A 13,985-nucleotide genomic window follows, 5' to 3' on the forward strand; every position below is an offset into this window, starting at 1 on the left:
CCTGCCTCTGCCTCCCAGAGTGCTGAGATTACAGGCGTGCGCCACCACCGCCCGGCGAGATGTTTTACTTACATGCATGTAACCACAGATCTGCCTAGTGCCCAGTGAAGCCAGACAAGGGTGTCAGACCCTCTAGGACTGGAGTTATAGACAGCTGTAAGCTAACATGTAGGCCCTGGGAATTGAACCCAGGTCCTGTTAGAGCAACCAGTGCTCTTAGCCTCAGACCCATTTCTCCAGTCTGGCCAGTAAGTTTTTATTTAAGGTATTTCACATGATTCTTTTGTTGATCAACATCACTGAAGTTCAAGATTCTTAACACCACCTTTTCTCAAAGAACTGATGCTTAATCCAGTTGTGCTATTAGTCTTTTTTTAAAAGATTTATTTGTATGTGTTTGTGTCTGCCTGTGATCACAGAAGTCATCAGAGAATGTGAGCTCCCTGGAGATGGATACAGGCGTTTGTGAGCTGCCTTTTGTGGGAGCCACAAAAGGGTCTTCTGGGAAAGCAGTTAAATCCTCTTAACTAGTAAGCCGTTCATTCCCCTAGCTTGGTCTGGTGGCCCATGCCTTTAATCCCAGCGCATGGGAAGCAGAGGCAGGCATATTTCCGAGTTTGAGGCCAGTCTGGACTACAAAGTTAAGTTCCAGGACAGCCAGGGCTACACAGAGAAACCCTGTCTCAAAAAACAAACACAAACAAACAAAAATACAGGCAGAGAGGGTCTCGCTATGTAGCTGATACTGATTCAAACTCATACTCAAATTCCCAAGTACAAGGATTACACATTCTCTCCCTAGGCAGCACCTTCTGGCCTGAGTAGCTGCTTCTGAGGACCCAGTTTCTCCAAAGCAAAGCTACCAACAACGTCCAATGCACACAGGTCATGTTAGGGGACCTGGAGCCCAGAGTAAGATGGCACTTGTAGAACTCAATCAGAAAGCACTGCTGAGGTACAGGTAGAAGCCTCCTTGGTTCCATCACCAGTTATCACAGAGAAAATTCTTTGGACAGTAAACAAGGTTTTGTGATTCAGATTCAAAGCCTAACTTCTTGTCACCAACTGGGAAAATTGAAGCTAGTCACTTTAAGCAGAAAAGCGGCACTTCAAGACTTTTAGGCATGTTTCCTCCTCCAAGAGAAGCCCAGGCAAAACCTTAAAGCTCGGCCTCTAGAGAGCAGTGCCACAAAGACTTCTTTCCCTGGCTTAAAAACCTGCTTGGTGCTTGATTTCCCACTGAGTTGCAAACAATTTTGAATGGGGCCCATCTGGTTCAAAACTGGGACACTCAAGGAGAGGTAGCGGCCCCTCCCCTCGGGCTCTCTCTCAACACATTCACAGAAACCAGCACCTGAATTTCCCCACATCTCTCCAGAAGCCTGAGAGCGTCATTCCTTCAATGTCACCCTACCATTTAAATTAATGACCTGCAAGCTACCAGGGCACTCTCTCTAAGCCTGCTCCTAGACTTTTGATAGCTTCTTGCCACTAGCTCCCAAACACCAAGAAAATCAATAAATAAGACCATGGAGGGTGAGCAGGGAGACTGGAAGGTGGAAAGATATAAAACATGATAGACGAACGGTGGACATACAATTTGAAGAACAAGTCACAGTGCATTGAGCCATGAGAACGCCCCTCCCACAACCCACCCCACCCAAACCTTCAGTCTCCGAAAGGATGCCGGTGACCACAGGGGTCCCGGAGGTGCCCAGAGTCCATGAGCACTGCACACTGCTGCTGGCCACACAGACAGCTCAACTGTTTTCCCAAGTACTGCTGCAAGGACTCAGGATGTTGGGTGTGGAATCAAAACGGTAGCAATGGCTGGAGCCACACCAAAGGAGAGAGATTCACACGGAGGATCTGTTGCGCATACTGTCGGACCTCATCATCTGAGCACTTCCTGTCCACCTTTATGGTCTGGAACTTTCGAGATTTTGCTGTTCCAGGACCCAGGCCCACCTTAGGAGGTCGAAGCACGCGCCGTGCCCTCTTCCTAGGAGGAAGACCCTTGCTCTCCTCTGCCTTCTTCCTCTTCTGTCCCACAGCCTCAGAGCCGTTCTTCGGGCTTGCCCTTCCAGTTCCGGTCTGAACCGATCCCTTTGGCCTTCCCCTGTGCTTGGTGTGAGCTGCTTTGGCCTTGTCCCTCACCACAGCGGCCTTGACTTTGGCTCTGGATGCCCTGGGCTTGGCCAGTTTCGCTTTGGCCCTGACCCTTCCTGTCTTGGTCTGGGTTCGAGCCACACTGGCATGAGCACGAGCAGCTTTGGTCAGGGTTCGGGATGCCTTGGCCTGGACAGTTTTAGTGCCCAAGGCAGAGCACTTTTTCTTTCGGGCGCCATTGCTCTGGGTTACGGCACCTTTTCGGAGACCAGCCCCAGGGCCTTTGCTAGTCAGATATTTGAGGCCCTTGCTTGTGATTCTTCGGGGTGCTTTGGATTGTGGGTTCCCTGAACCCTTCTTCAGTTTCAGGGGAGATTTTGCAAGTGACAGCTGCAACGACCGTGCCCTGTGCTTAACATCCAAGCAGGGAGTCTTGAGTGGGACCAGTGCTTCGAGGACCACAGAGAGCCGCATGGCAGGGTAGACACCTGGATAGAGGTGGGCAGGGAAGCCTACTGTGGTGCCACTGGTGTTGCCAGCATTTGACTGCTTCAGGGAGCTCAGCAGCAGGTTAGTGGTAGCGTGCTTGGCAAGGGCTGGAGTGGACCCTTTGGCCAGCCTGCCAGACAGTGGCACAGGGAGCAAGGTGGCCCGGCCTGCAGGGACTGACACAGCCGTTTGGGGAGCCTTGGCAGGAAGTGTTGTGGCAGGTGGGTTGATGGTACGGGCTTGTAGCTTTGTCTGGCTGGGGGGGCTGGCTGTGCATGAACTATAACCATAGACATCCCCACTCCGAAGAATGGTCGGTTGGAAGCCATCATCCCGCAGACCCTGGAGGAAGGCCACGAGCTGGGCCTCTGTGGCTCTGAGATCCTGGCTCATGGGGTTAAAGACAAGCAGGGCCTCTTCCAGGGCTTTCTTCCCTGCCGTGGAGATCCGGGACCATGAGTGTACAGCTTTCTCCTCCACAGGCTGCACCACCGTGCTCATGGCATTGGGCACTGCAGGTCTGCCTGGGGATCCACAAACCAGCACTGGGCACCTCCAAAGCAAGAAGAAGAGAGTCGATGAGAATGGTACCAGGACACAGGGCTAAAAGAGGCTGGCAGCGTGAGCTGGGCTCCCTCTCTCTGCGGCAGAGGGGCCTGGCCAGAATCAATCTCACTGGGGTCTCCTGACCTCCTCTACCATGGTGGTACATTTCTTTGGGATCCATTGCTCAGAAGCTCCTCAGAGCATCTAGCCTACCACCGGGCTTCTGCAGAGGTCCCGCTTAGGTCTAGCTTGTTTTAATTTAATGGCATTTTTCTTTTCTTGCTTTAAGACAAAGTCCCTCACAGGCTAGACTGCTCTCCGACTCCGTATACAGCTGAAGCAAGCCTTGAACCCCAACCCCTCCGCCCCTATCTCTCAAGTGCTGGGATTACAGGCAAGTGCTACCATCCATCCTTGGTGTTTGGGACACAGGGTCTCACTACATAGCTCTGGCTGTTCTGGAGCTTGCTATGTGATCCAAACTGGCCTCAAATGCAGATTCCTCCAACTGCAGCCTCCCAAGTGTCAGGGTTACAAGTGTATGTCAGAGCTCAGCTACATTCTGCACTTCTTTCTATTCTTTTTTTTTTTTTTTCCCTTTGGTTTTCGAAACAGGGTTTCTCTGTGTAGCCCTGGCTGTCCTGGAACTCACTCTGTAGGCCAGGCTGGCCTCAAACTCAGAAATCCACCTGCCTCTGCCTCCCAAGTGCTGGGACTGAAGGCGTGCGACACCACTGCCCGACACTTTTTTCTATTCTTTTTAAAAGGAGCTTGCTATGCGGTTCTTCAAAGAGTTGGTGCACGTGATTGGCTGCTCAGCCTCCCAAGCAGTGTGTACTATCATGCCTGTTTTGTTTTCGGGTTTTCTCTTTCCTGATGTTCTAAATATCTAGACTCAGACCCAGAAATATAGGCAAATAATACCTCAATCCTTAAAGAGCCCAGTCTGGAAGTGAAGACACAGCTATCTATCATCAAAGGTTCTTAGGAGTATATGATGTTATCCAAGTCAGCTTCCAATAGGTTAGGGAAGGACTCCTGGAAGCAGAAACATCTACCTATGTGGCTGAGTGGTAACCAAGTGTACCAACGGAGCAAAAGGATGACAGCTCCTGCAAAGGCTATCAAGTGTAAGAGTAAGGCACATATGGACGGAGCCCAGGCTGGAGCTGGGGAAAACAGACTGAGGCCCACCCCACCTCTGTTCATCCAGCTGCCAAGGTTCCCGTCAGGCGGTGGTTGATCTCCTGCTTACCAGAGTCTGTACGCAGGATTCCCAATGACCTACTCCTAGCTCTAGTCTTGGGAGTTCAAACCCAATATAAGACACAGACCCTCCAAATAAAAAGTACAGTTGCAAACATCTCTAAGGCAAGCAAGAGACCAGTCAACTAGAGCAAAGGAGTTTGAGGTTTGAAGACAAACGATAGGTAAAGGTCCTAACTAGGAAGGTAAGTTAAGAGGCCATTAGAGGTCTGCACTGTCCCAGCCAGAGCTTAAGAGGCAACGGCCCTCAGATGAGCACAGCTGTCTGGGACCACTCAAATCGCCCTCTGCTTCCTTAAAGAAGCGGTGACCATCAATCAGGAGTTACATCCAGCACCCCCACTCAGCATCTGAGGGTTTCTTGAGGCAAAGAGGTAAACTCCCCAGCTGCACTGGAGCATTAAAAGATCAGCTGGGATGAGACAGGTCCCCGGAGCCTAGAAGCCCGTCTGTGCTGCCGCTTTGCACAGCTCTAATGGAGCAGATATACAGTCTTCAGAATCCCCAGAGAAAGTGCCCTGGGGCTCTTTGTTTGGAAACATTCTTGGATCCTCAGGTGTCTGAGACACTTCCCCTCCCCAGAGGATGCTCTTCAAGTACAATCCTTGCACATGACTTTAGTTCTTTTATTTATTTATTGACTTTTGAAGGGGTGGGGCTGTGAACAGTAGGACAGAGGGGGACGACCTACCACCTCACCCCAAACCTTCGGCGCTTATATTGGGGGCGGGGACCAAGGAGCTCTTCGCCTAGGTCACTCTGAGCCCTCGGGAGAGTGCTTCTTGGCTTTCAAGAAGCTTTGTAAACAGAGGCTGCAGCCAGGCCGACTCGCCTTCACACATTCCTTTGGGGCCAGCACAGGAAGTTGACAGAAGACTGGGGGCGGGAGTACTAATCAGGCAGACTGGGATCAGGGGTAGATCGGGGCCCTCGGGCGGGGAGACCGCGTCCCCTGAGCCTGAACAACGACAAGGAGTCGGGGTCACGGCGGCGGCGAAATGTGTAAGGTGGACAGTGGTAGCCCGACAGGCAGCCCCAGGGTGGGGTCCTGGATGGGGGTGGGGTGTGTCGGCCGAGCCCTGGGAAAATGAGGATCCGGGAAGGGCCGGCCACCCAGTCCCTTCGCCCTGCCGCCCTGTGGCCTCATGGGCCGCCACTCCACAGCACCACTAGGCCCGCGGCTCCAACCTACCGGCGCCGCCGCGGGGACCCAAGACGCACCTCTGCGCCGCCTCCGCTGCTCCAACATGGCCGCCTGCTGCGCGCCGGAAGTGCACTGTGTTTCCGCTTCCGGGACCTGGCCCGCCCCGTGACCCTTGACCCCTTAGCACTTCTCCCCCACCCCCAAGTCTGGGGGCGGAGCAGGTTGAGTACCAGGGAGGGCTGCCTGGAGGTGGTGGCCTAGGAGGTGACAAGTCCAAACCTATCTGATCCAGTATGGGAGCCTGCACATATAGATGGCAAAAGTCACAGGTACCCAGTCAAGATTGGACTAAGGGCCATTTGACAGTTTTCTAAAATGTCCTGGTAGTATAGTGTAGGACCTCAAGGTGACTCCTGGCAAGGTCTGTGCTATTCTACACCCAAGGGCCTTATTCTTTCTCTGGCTCCTGATCGGAAGATCAAAAGGGAGTGTGCTCGGACAGGGAGTATCTCAGGAAAGTCCCCTTGTTTCACCACAAAAGTACTTCCTGAAAGAACTGTAGGCCCTCCTCTTTCTGAGAATGGGCCTAACCCTCGCATGTTGCATGAAAAGCTGGTATATACAGGTAGGCTCAAGTCGAGCTTGGGGCTCTAGCTGTCGAGTCTGTAAGTCATCGTACTCCAAGGTGGCCTGAATATACTTGCTCAGGCATGTATGCCCAATGGAGTGCCAAGATCTGGCTCGGCCAGAGCACCCAGTGGCACAAAGTCCCACTTTTCAGTCTTTACAGTGCCCAGAATCCCTATCTGTAGGTGAAGGAGATTGCAAACTCAGCCCTTCCTACGTCCTGCAGGCAACAGAAGATGGTTACAGAGCCCGCTCCTCAGCAGGATTTGAGGACACAGGTCAAAATTAACTCCCAGAATCTGAGACCTCAGATGAACAGTCAACATACTTTCTAAAATTTTTTTCTTTTTTAAGACAATGCATCCCTACCTAACCCTGGATTGCTGGGATCAAAGGCTGCATGTGCTTCTGTGCCTGGCTCCACAGCTCTTAACAAAGGACCCACTTGTTAGACATTTCCTAGTCCAGCTTAGGAGGCATCCGGAAAGCTTTGGTTTCATGGATGAGGGAGTGGAGGCATCTGGACCTGCCTCAGAGTTTGGGATAGGTAGACAGGGTGTTTGGAGTGCTTCCTGTGGGGACTGAATACCAGCCTTCTTCCTTTTTTTGTATGACCGCAAGATTCTTCAGCTGTTCTCTGTTTCCCAGACTCTATAGAGGGATCTGATATTCTTAAAGATAAGTATTGAGATAAGGTGGTGGTGGCACACACCTGTAATCCCAGCACTTGGGAGACAGAGGCAGGCAGATTTCTGAGTTCGAGGCCAGCCTGGTCTACTGAGTGAGTTCCAGAACAGCCTGAGCTACACAGAGAAACCCTGTCTCAAAAAAAAAAAAAAAAAAAAAGGGTAAGTATCCATTCCATTCATCAGTACCTAAGCCTTTACTTGATACCTGTTAACTTCTCAGAGCCTTAGCACTGACAGGAGAATCCTGAGTGTTTTCAGCATAGCCAAAGTACCCAAGAGGAACCATAAACTGCAGATAGTTTGAGCTCAGCTTCTCCGATCGTTTGTCTTGATAGGGAAAAAGGGCCTTGAGGGCCTACACCAGAATGAGCCACAACTGTGCCAACAGAAGCCACTTCTGTGCCTTCCAGGGGTAGCAGCAGACCAGAGTGGCCTAGAAGGAGATTCCTCTCTTGTGTTGTTCAATCTAGAGGTCCGAGAAAAATGGAGGACAAGGAGCCTAGGTGGGTGCTCTCTGTCCCTTCTCTCTATGGTCTCTGAGGAATGGTGAAGGCTAAGGGCACCCAGCTATCAAGGGGGAGTCTCGCCGTTAAGCCTGATGTGCGACTCTCAGTGAGCACCCATCAGAGCACAGTTGTCACTGGACCTGCTTCTTGAAAGCTGTTGGCTCTACATCGGCGTACCCGAGGCAGTGAGGAGGAGACACCTGAGGCGTTTCCATGGTCCACCCCTTGCTCTCCACTTGACATCTTCCATGGTCATTAATGAGGTGAAGCCATGTTCATTTTAGCGGAGACAACTGGTGACCAGATGGGAAAGATACAGTTTGGGAAAGATTTTCTCAATAGGTTCTAAGTTTGCTACTTTGAAAAGCCACAGGATGGAGAGATGGCTCAGCGATTAAGAGCACCAACTGCTCTTCCGAAGGTCCTGAGTTCAAATCCCAGCAACCATATGGTGACTCACAACCATCCGTAATGAAATCTAATGCCCTCTTGTAGGATGTCTGAGACAGCTATAGTGTACTTACATATGCTAATAAATCTTTAAACAGCAACAACAAAACTTCCCATTTGGCTAGTTCCAGCTGGCCAGCAAGCCTCAAGGATTTGCCCGTCTCCATCTCCCCAGGACTGGGACTATGATACGCAACACTCTGCCTGACTTTTTAATTTATTTTGTTGGTGTGTTTTCATTCTCAGTACACCCACAGCCAATGAAGACAAGAAATAAAAGGGAAAGGACCTGACTGCTCCTAAGTACAGTGGAGAAGAAAGTTTGTTGTAGGTGAAAGGGAGCTTGTAAGGCAAAGACAGGGACATCTGGGCTAGCCCAGAGTAGATGCCACCCTGAACCACTGTGGGGGGAGAAGGAAGGGAAGGGAGAGGGGAGACAGGGGAACCAGGTGCATGCAGCAGGCGAAAGGGCAAAAGATAAGAAAGGGCAGGCAACCAAAATGGTTGGATTATCTAGGCAAGAGCAACCATACCCTGTAACAGGTAGGGACTAAGGGATGCTGGGAAACCTGGAGGCCAGGCTTTAATATGTTAAATAGGTACCTCAGTTATTTGTCTCAGGTTTGAAACTTAATACACATCAGTGCTGTAGAGGTCAAAGAACAACTTTTGGGAATAGGTTCCTTTTTCTTCTACCTAGTGGTTCTCTGGAATCCAGCTTGGGTTGTCCGTCTGGTGGCAGGCACCCTTACCCTTTGAGCAAGTCACCAGCCTCCTCTCCACCATATATGTATTGAAACAAAGTCACTGGCTAAACCTGGATCTTAAACCTGCCTCGTCTGGGCCCCAGGCCTCTGGCCCTCTGGGACAGCATGCAGGCTGCAGACCGCCCTGGCTTTTATGTGGGTTCTAGAGAATCTCGTCTTCAGTTCTACTGCTTACAGGACCCATGCTTTATCTGCTGAGATGGCTCTACAGTTCCACAGCTGGGGTTTTGTTTTTTGTTTTGGTTTTTGTTATTTTGTTTTCCAAGACAGGGTTTCTCTGTGGAGTCCTGCCAGTCCCGGAACTCACGCTGTAGAACTCAGAGCTCCACCTGCCTCAGCCTCCTGAGTGCTCCCCCCACTTCACCCCTGGAGTTTTAAAAATGTAGGTTCTAGGGATCTAAGTTCGATCCTCATGTTTGAACCACAATCACATTACTTCCTGAGTTAGGCTGAAGCTCCGAGACCCCCGTTTTGAGACAGAATCTCACTAAACTACAAGGTTAAATCTTGAGCTGCTCTCTGAGAAGGGTAAGAAGGTCCTGCAAAAGACTCTAAGAGGTGAGGCAAACTGTCAGCAAGGACTCGAGGTCACAAAGGTCGAAACTTTGACAAGTCTGAAAAATCTCACTTGAGAGAGAGAGACCACCAGGCCCAGTTGTATGTTGTGCATTGTGATGGTTACTCTTGGTTGCCAACTTGACTGGATGGGGCTTTTTTTGGTTGTTTTTTAGTGTGTGTGTGTGTGTGTGTGTGTGTGTGTGTGTGTGTACATGCAGTGCCCATCGAGTCCAAAAGAGGGCATTTGATTCCCTGAACCTGATTCACAGGTGGTGGTGAGCAGCCCAATTTCAGTACTGGGAAACTTACACAGGCCCTTTGCAAGAACAGTCAATGCTCTTAAACGTTGAGCCATCTCTCCAGCCCCAGTGTTTGGTTTTGGTTTTGAGACAAGAGTGTCACTAATTAGCCCTGAGGGACCTGGAATTCCCTGGAGAGCAGGCTATCCCCAGACTCAGATCTGACAGCCTTTGTTTCTGGAGTGCTGGACTTAAAGGTGTGTGCCACAATGGCGGCCCTTGACTCCATCTGGAATCAACTAAGAGACATACGGCAGGACACATTGTGAGAAAGCACACTCCTAACATGGACGCTTGTCCTAGTGGCTGCCCAGATGAAAGGGGGTCTGACAGGAAAGATTTTCATTTGTGCCTTCTTATCTTCATGCTTCTTGCTAGTAAGTTCCTTCTCCTGTTGCTGCTGCTCCCGCTCTTACCACTGCTGCCGTTGCTGTGGGGCCAGGGACCCATGGGAGAGGGTGGTGGGTGGGTGGGGAGTCAGCCCGGAGCAAGAGAGGGTTCAGGGGTGCCTAAACCCCAGAAATCTCAGCAGGAGTAGGATTGCCCCTCCCCAACCTGTGCCCCCACCTTTGCTCCTGGGAGCCAGGTTAAACTAACTCTTGCCTTATGAACATGTCTAGCAGCAACGGGGAGTCCTTATGCAAATGAGGCATCCCCATTGCCCTGGCCCTGGCCAATGATGTAAACTCACCCCAAAAGCCCCTACACGCCCTTCAAAAGGTCAAGTAGGCTCCGTTCTCCCAATTAAACGAGCTGTCTACTGAGGCTGTCACCCGAGCGTCTATTCTTGTGAAGGTCACCCACCACTGCCACCACCGCCTGAGTCTCTTCTGACCCAGCTATTCTCACCCAGATTCCCTGCTAAGGTCCACTGGCTGCTGTCTTGGGCCATTCATGCAGTGAATGGTGGAGAAGCAGAGCTAGAACAGCACATTGCTAGCACTGCCCCCACTGCCCCCACTGCCCCCACTGCCTCCACTGCCTCCATTGCCCCCACTGCCCCCACTGCCCCCACTGCCCCCACTGCCTCCACTGCCACCACTGCCCCCACTGCCTCCACTGCCCCCCCACTGCCCCCACTGCCCCCACTGCCTCCACTGCCCCCACTGCCCCTCACTGCCACCACTGCCCCCACTGCCCCCACTGCCTTCACTGCCTCCACTGTCCCCCACTGCCCCCCACTGTCCCCACTGCCCCCACTGCCTCCACTGCCACCACTGCCTCCACTGCCACCAATGCCACCAATGCCACCACTGCCTCCACTGCCCCCACTGCCTCCACTGCCCCCACTGCCTCCACTGACCCCACTGCCATCACTGCCAATGCCACCACTGCCACCACTGCCACCAATGCCACCAATGCCACCACTGCCCCCACTGCCTCCACTGCCTCCATTGCCACCAATGCTATCACTGCCACCAATGCCACCACTGCCACCATTGCCACTTCATTCCTTCACTGATATCAGAATCCAGCTTCTTTGAGATTTCAATATGGACAGAATACTAGTGGTTTCTTCAGGAATTCTTCAGGCCCCCGGTGATTCAGATTGTGACTCCTGAGGCACCAGACTCCAGGACCATGTCACCACTGGAGTCTCAGCCTGTGGTGAGCGTGAAGAGAGCCATAGTAGCGCCAGACTGTATGATGTAAGCAAGTCTATTAAACTCTCTTTTCTCCTTTAAATTATTTTGTTTAAGATTTATGTGTATGACTGTTTGCCTGTATGTGTACGTGTGTGTGATGTGCATGCCTAGTGCCTACAGAGGTGAGGAAAGGGTTTCAGACCCCGGAACTGTAGTTCAGACACTATGGAGGTGCTGGGAACCACATCCAGGTCCTCTGAAAGAGCAGCTGGTGCTCTTATCCTGCAAACCATCTTTCTGTGGTCTAACCCTGTGTAGTTTGAATTCATTCTGTTGGCCGTATTCCCCTGGAAAGTGTTGACACATATACATGGTGACTTTTTCAAAAGCAATTTTGATGTCTAGAGATAGAGCTCAGTTGGTAGAGTAGTTGTCTGGCATGCAAGAAGCCCCGAGTTCGCTCCTCTTCACATGTAAACTGGGCGGGGTGCCGTGTCTGTGATCCCAGCATTTGGAGGAGAGAATAAGAGGATCAGAAATTCAGTTATCCTCGGCTATGTAGCAAGTTTGAGACTAGCCTGAGCTACAGGAGATCCTGACTCAAAGAAGCAAGGGGAAAGAAGTTTCACTGGGGCCTTTAATCCCAGCACTGGGATTGAGAGAGAGGAAGAGGCAGATGACAGATGTCTGTGTTACAGGCTGATCTGGTCTACAAAGCCAGTTCCAGGACTGCCAGGACTGCTACACAGAGAAACCCTGTCTAGAAACAAACAAAACACGCAATTGTTTCAAAAACAATTTGGAGGAAGAAGTGGCAAGAGACTGAGGTGGCAGATACCAAGGCAGTGGCGTCTGGGGACAGATGGCTTCAGAATTCAGAGGGAGCGGAAAGAGATATCCTTGACTTAGATTGGAAGACATTTAAGAGCAGATGCTTGCAAATGGTGAACAGCTGGAAAGAAAGCTGATGGGGGTTTAGAGAGGGGACAGCGGAGAGCATGAGGACACCCCTGTGGGGAACACACCAGAGTCCCAAGTGCAGAGCAGCCTGGGGGTGGGAGGTGTGGCCCTGGATGAAGGGAGAGGCCCTTTAGAGTCTGTGCAGTTTGAGGCCAGCCTTTGTGCCATCGTTTCTAGGCATGCTCCCCACTTTAAAGTGCCAACCACTGAAAGAGCTATGGGCTCTAATTAGTCATAAGAAAGGGTTCATTCACATTTTGAGCCAGCAAAGGCATTAGCTCCCCCCAAAGAGCTGTCTTGTATGATCCATGGAGATGCGAAGATGTGTTTCTTAGGTTCCCTTGATCTTGGATGCATTGACAACATGAGGCCCGCTGGGCAGTGGTGGCACACGCCTTTAATCCCAGCACTCTGGGAGGCAGAGGCAGGTGGATCTCTGAGTTCGAGGCCAGCCTGGTCTACAGAGTGAGTTCCAGGACAGCCAGGGCTATACAGAGAAACCCTGTCTCAAAATAAATAAATAAATAAATAAATCCAAAAAAAAAAAAAAAAACCAAAAACAAAAACAGACAACATGAGGCCCATGTTCCTAATCACCTCCAGAATCCCCAGGTCGCAGCTACCCACAGTGGGGGCTGACGGCGCCTCCTTTATTGGCTGTTTTCCTTGGTCTTCTTGCTACTCCTTGGTGGGCGCTTCCTAGCTCACCACCTACACTAACCACACACACACACACTTGTGTCATTGCCTCAAGATCTGCTTTGGGAAAATTAAGCCAAACACCATGCACAAAAGGGTCCGGATCAATCAACAGATGCAGAGCAGACAACTGTAGGAGCTGTTCACCCAAGATCTCCAACTGGAAGCCTCAGATGGTCAGAATGCTCATAGGATAGGCTGAGCCAGGACTGAAGAGATGGCTCAGCAGTTAAGAGCACTGACTGCTCTTCCGAAGGTCCTGAGTTCAAATCCCAACAACCACGTGGTGGCTCACCCCCATCTGACTCCCTCTTCTGGAATATCTGAAGACAGCTACAGTGTACTTACATATAATAAATAAATCTTGAAAAAAACAGATAATCTGAGCCAGGGTGTGAATCAGAGATAGGTATGTATAGCTGGTCTTTGATACTTTGTGGATTCTTCTTTTCCCATTCTTTATCCCCTAGTTTCAACCCCTATCACTAGATAAGAGAGAAAGGATAAAGGAGAGAGAGAGAGAGAGAGAGAGAGAGAGAGAGAGAGATCCTTGAATCTAATTTATTTTGACTACTAACAAAATGCAACCATCCCCCTCCTCCCAATGACTAACAATCACCCACTCCACCCCTCAAGGCCCTCAAATGTATATACCCCGAGAAGTTCCCACAATTCCAAATATAACACAAGCACAGAAACTAGGTGCAGCTGGCAAACCCCTGCTTTTTCTAGAACACAGGCAAATCATAGTCAGCTGCTGGGAAGCAGCCCCGTATCTCCACACCTGGGATTAAAACCAAAACCTATTTCTATAATACTTCTCTGATTTTTTTTTTTTTAAAGAAACCAAAATTTCAGAACTTTCACTACAGGTGGATCTTTGTCACACCAATTTGCTATCACATGACCACAGAGTTGGCTAGAGATGAGCTCCGGATCCTGAAGATGAACAGTCACCCAGGCCTCAGAGGAACCCCAGAGTAGCATTAGGCAGAGCCTCCTGGCATCTGGCTGACTGAACTCAGATCTAACCAGAAAATAACCTACTTTTCTGTAAAGAAGGTCCAGATAGGTCCCCAAGGCTGGTACAATCGGCCCCTCCACCCTACATGCGACTCATCTCAATGTATCCTATGGGATCTATTCTGTGTCTGGCTTTGTGTGGTGGTTAGGACAGGGCGGCTGGGCTCCCCGACCAGAGGCCCAGGCTACAGCCCTAGTGGCCTCTAGGGGGCGCCGCTGGGAAGCTTGTGGTTGGGCACCTCCAAGCTCAGTTGTGATGGGCGGGCT

General features: G+C 50.9%; 1 protein-coding gene across 2 annotated transcripts; it reads right to left on the bottom strand.

The window, feature by feature from the left end:
• Positions 1 to 355: 355 nt before the first annotated feature.
• On the bottom strand, positions 356 to 5,682 carry Ccdc71 (coiled-coil domain containing 71). Of its 2 annotated transcripts, none has more exons than XM_052187270.1 (2): positions 5,603 to 5,682; positions 356 to 3,151 (listed from the first exon to the last, which is right to left on the bottom strand). In XM_052187270.1, exon 2 carries the CDS (start codon positions 3,097 to 3,099, stop codon positions 1,813 to 1,815), a length of 1,287 nt encoding a protein of 428 aa, XP_052043230.1. In that variant the 5' UTR covers positions 3,100 to 3,151; positions 5,603 to 5,682; the 3' UTR covers positions 356 to 1,812. The 2 variants fall into 2 exon arrangements, with proteins under 2 accessions (XP_052043230.1, XP_052043231.1); XM_052187271.1 differs by having other exon boundaries at positions 5,632 to 5,676.
• Positions 5,683 to 13,985: the final 8,303 nt, after the last annotated feature.

This window comes from Apodemus sylvaticus, chromosome 7 (genome assembly GCF_947179515.1).
Source record: "Apodemus sylvaticus chromosome 7, mApoSyl1.1, whole genome shotgun sequence".
Classification (NCBI taxonomy): Eukaryota; Metazoa; Chordata; class Mammalia; order Rodentia; family Muridae; genus Apodemus; species Apodemus sylvaticus.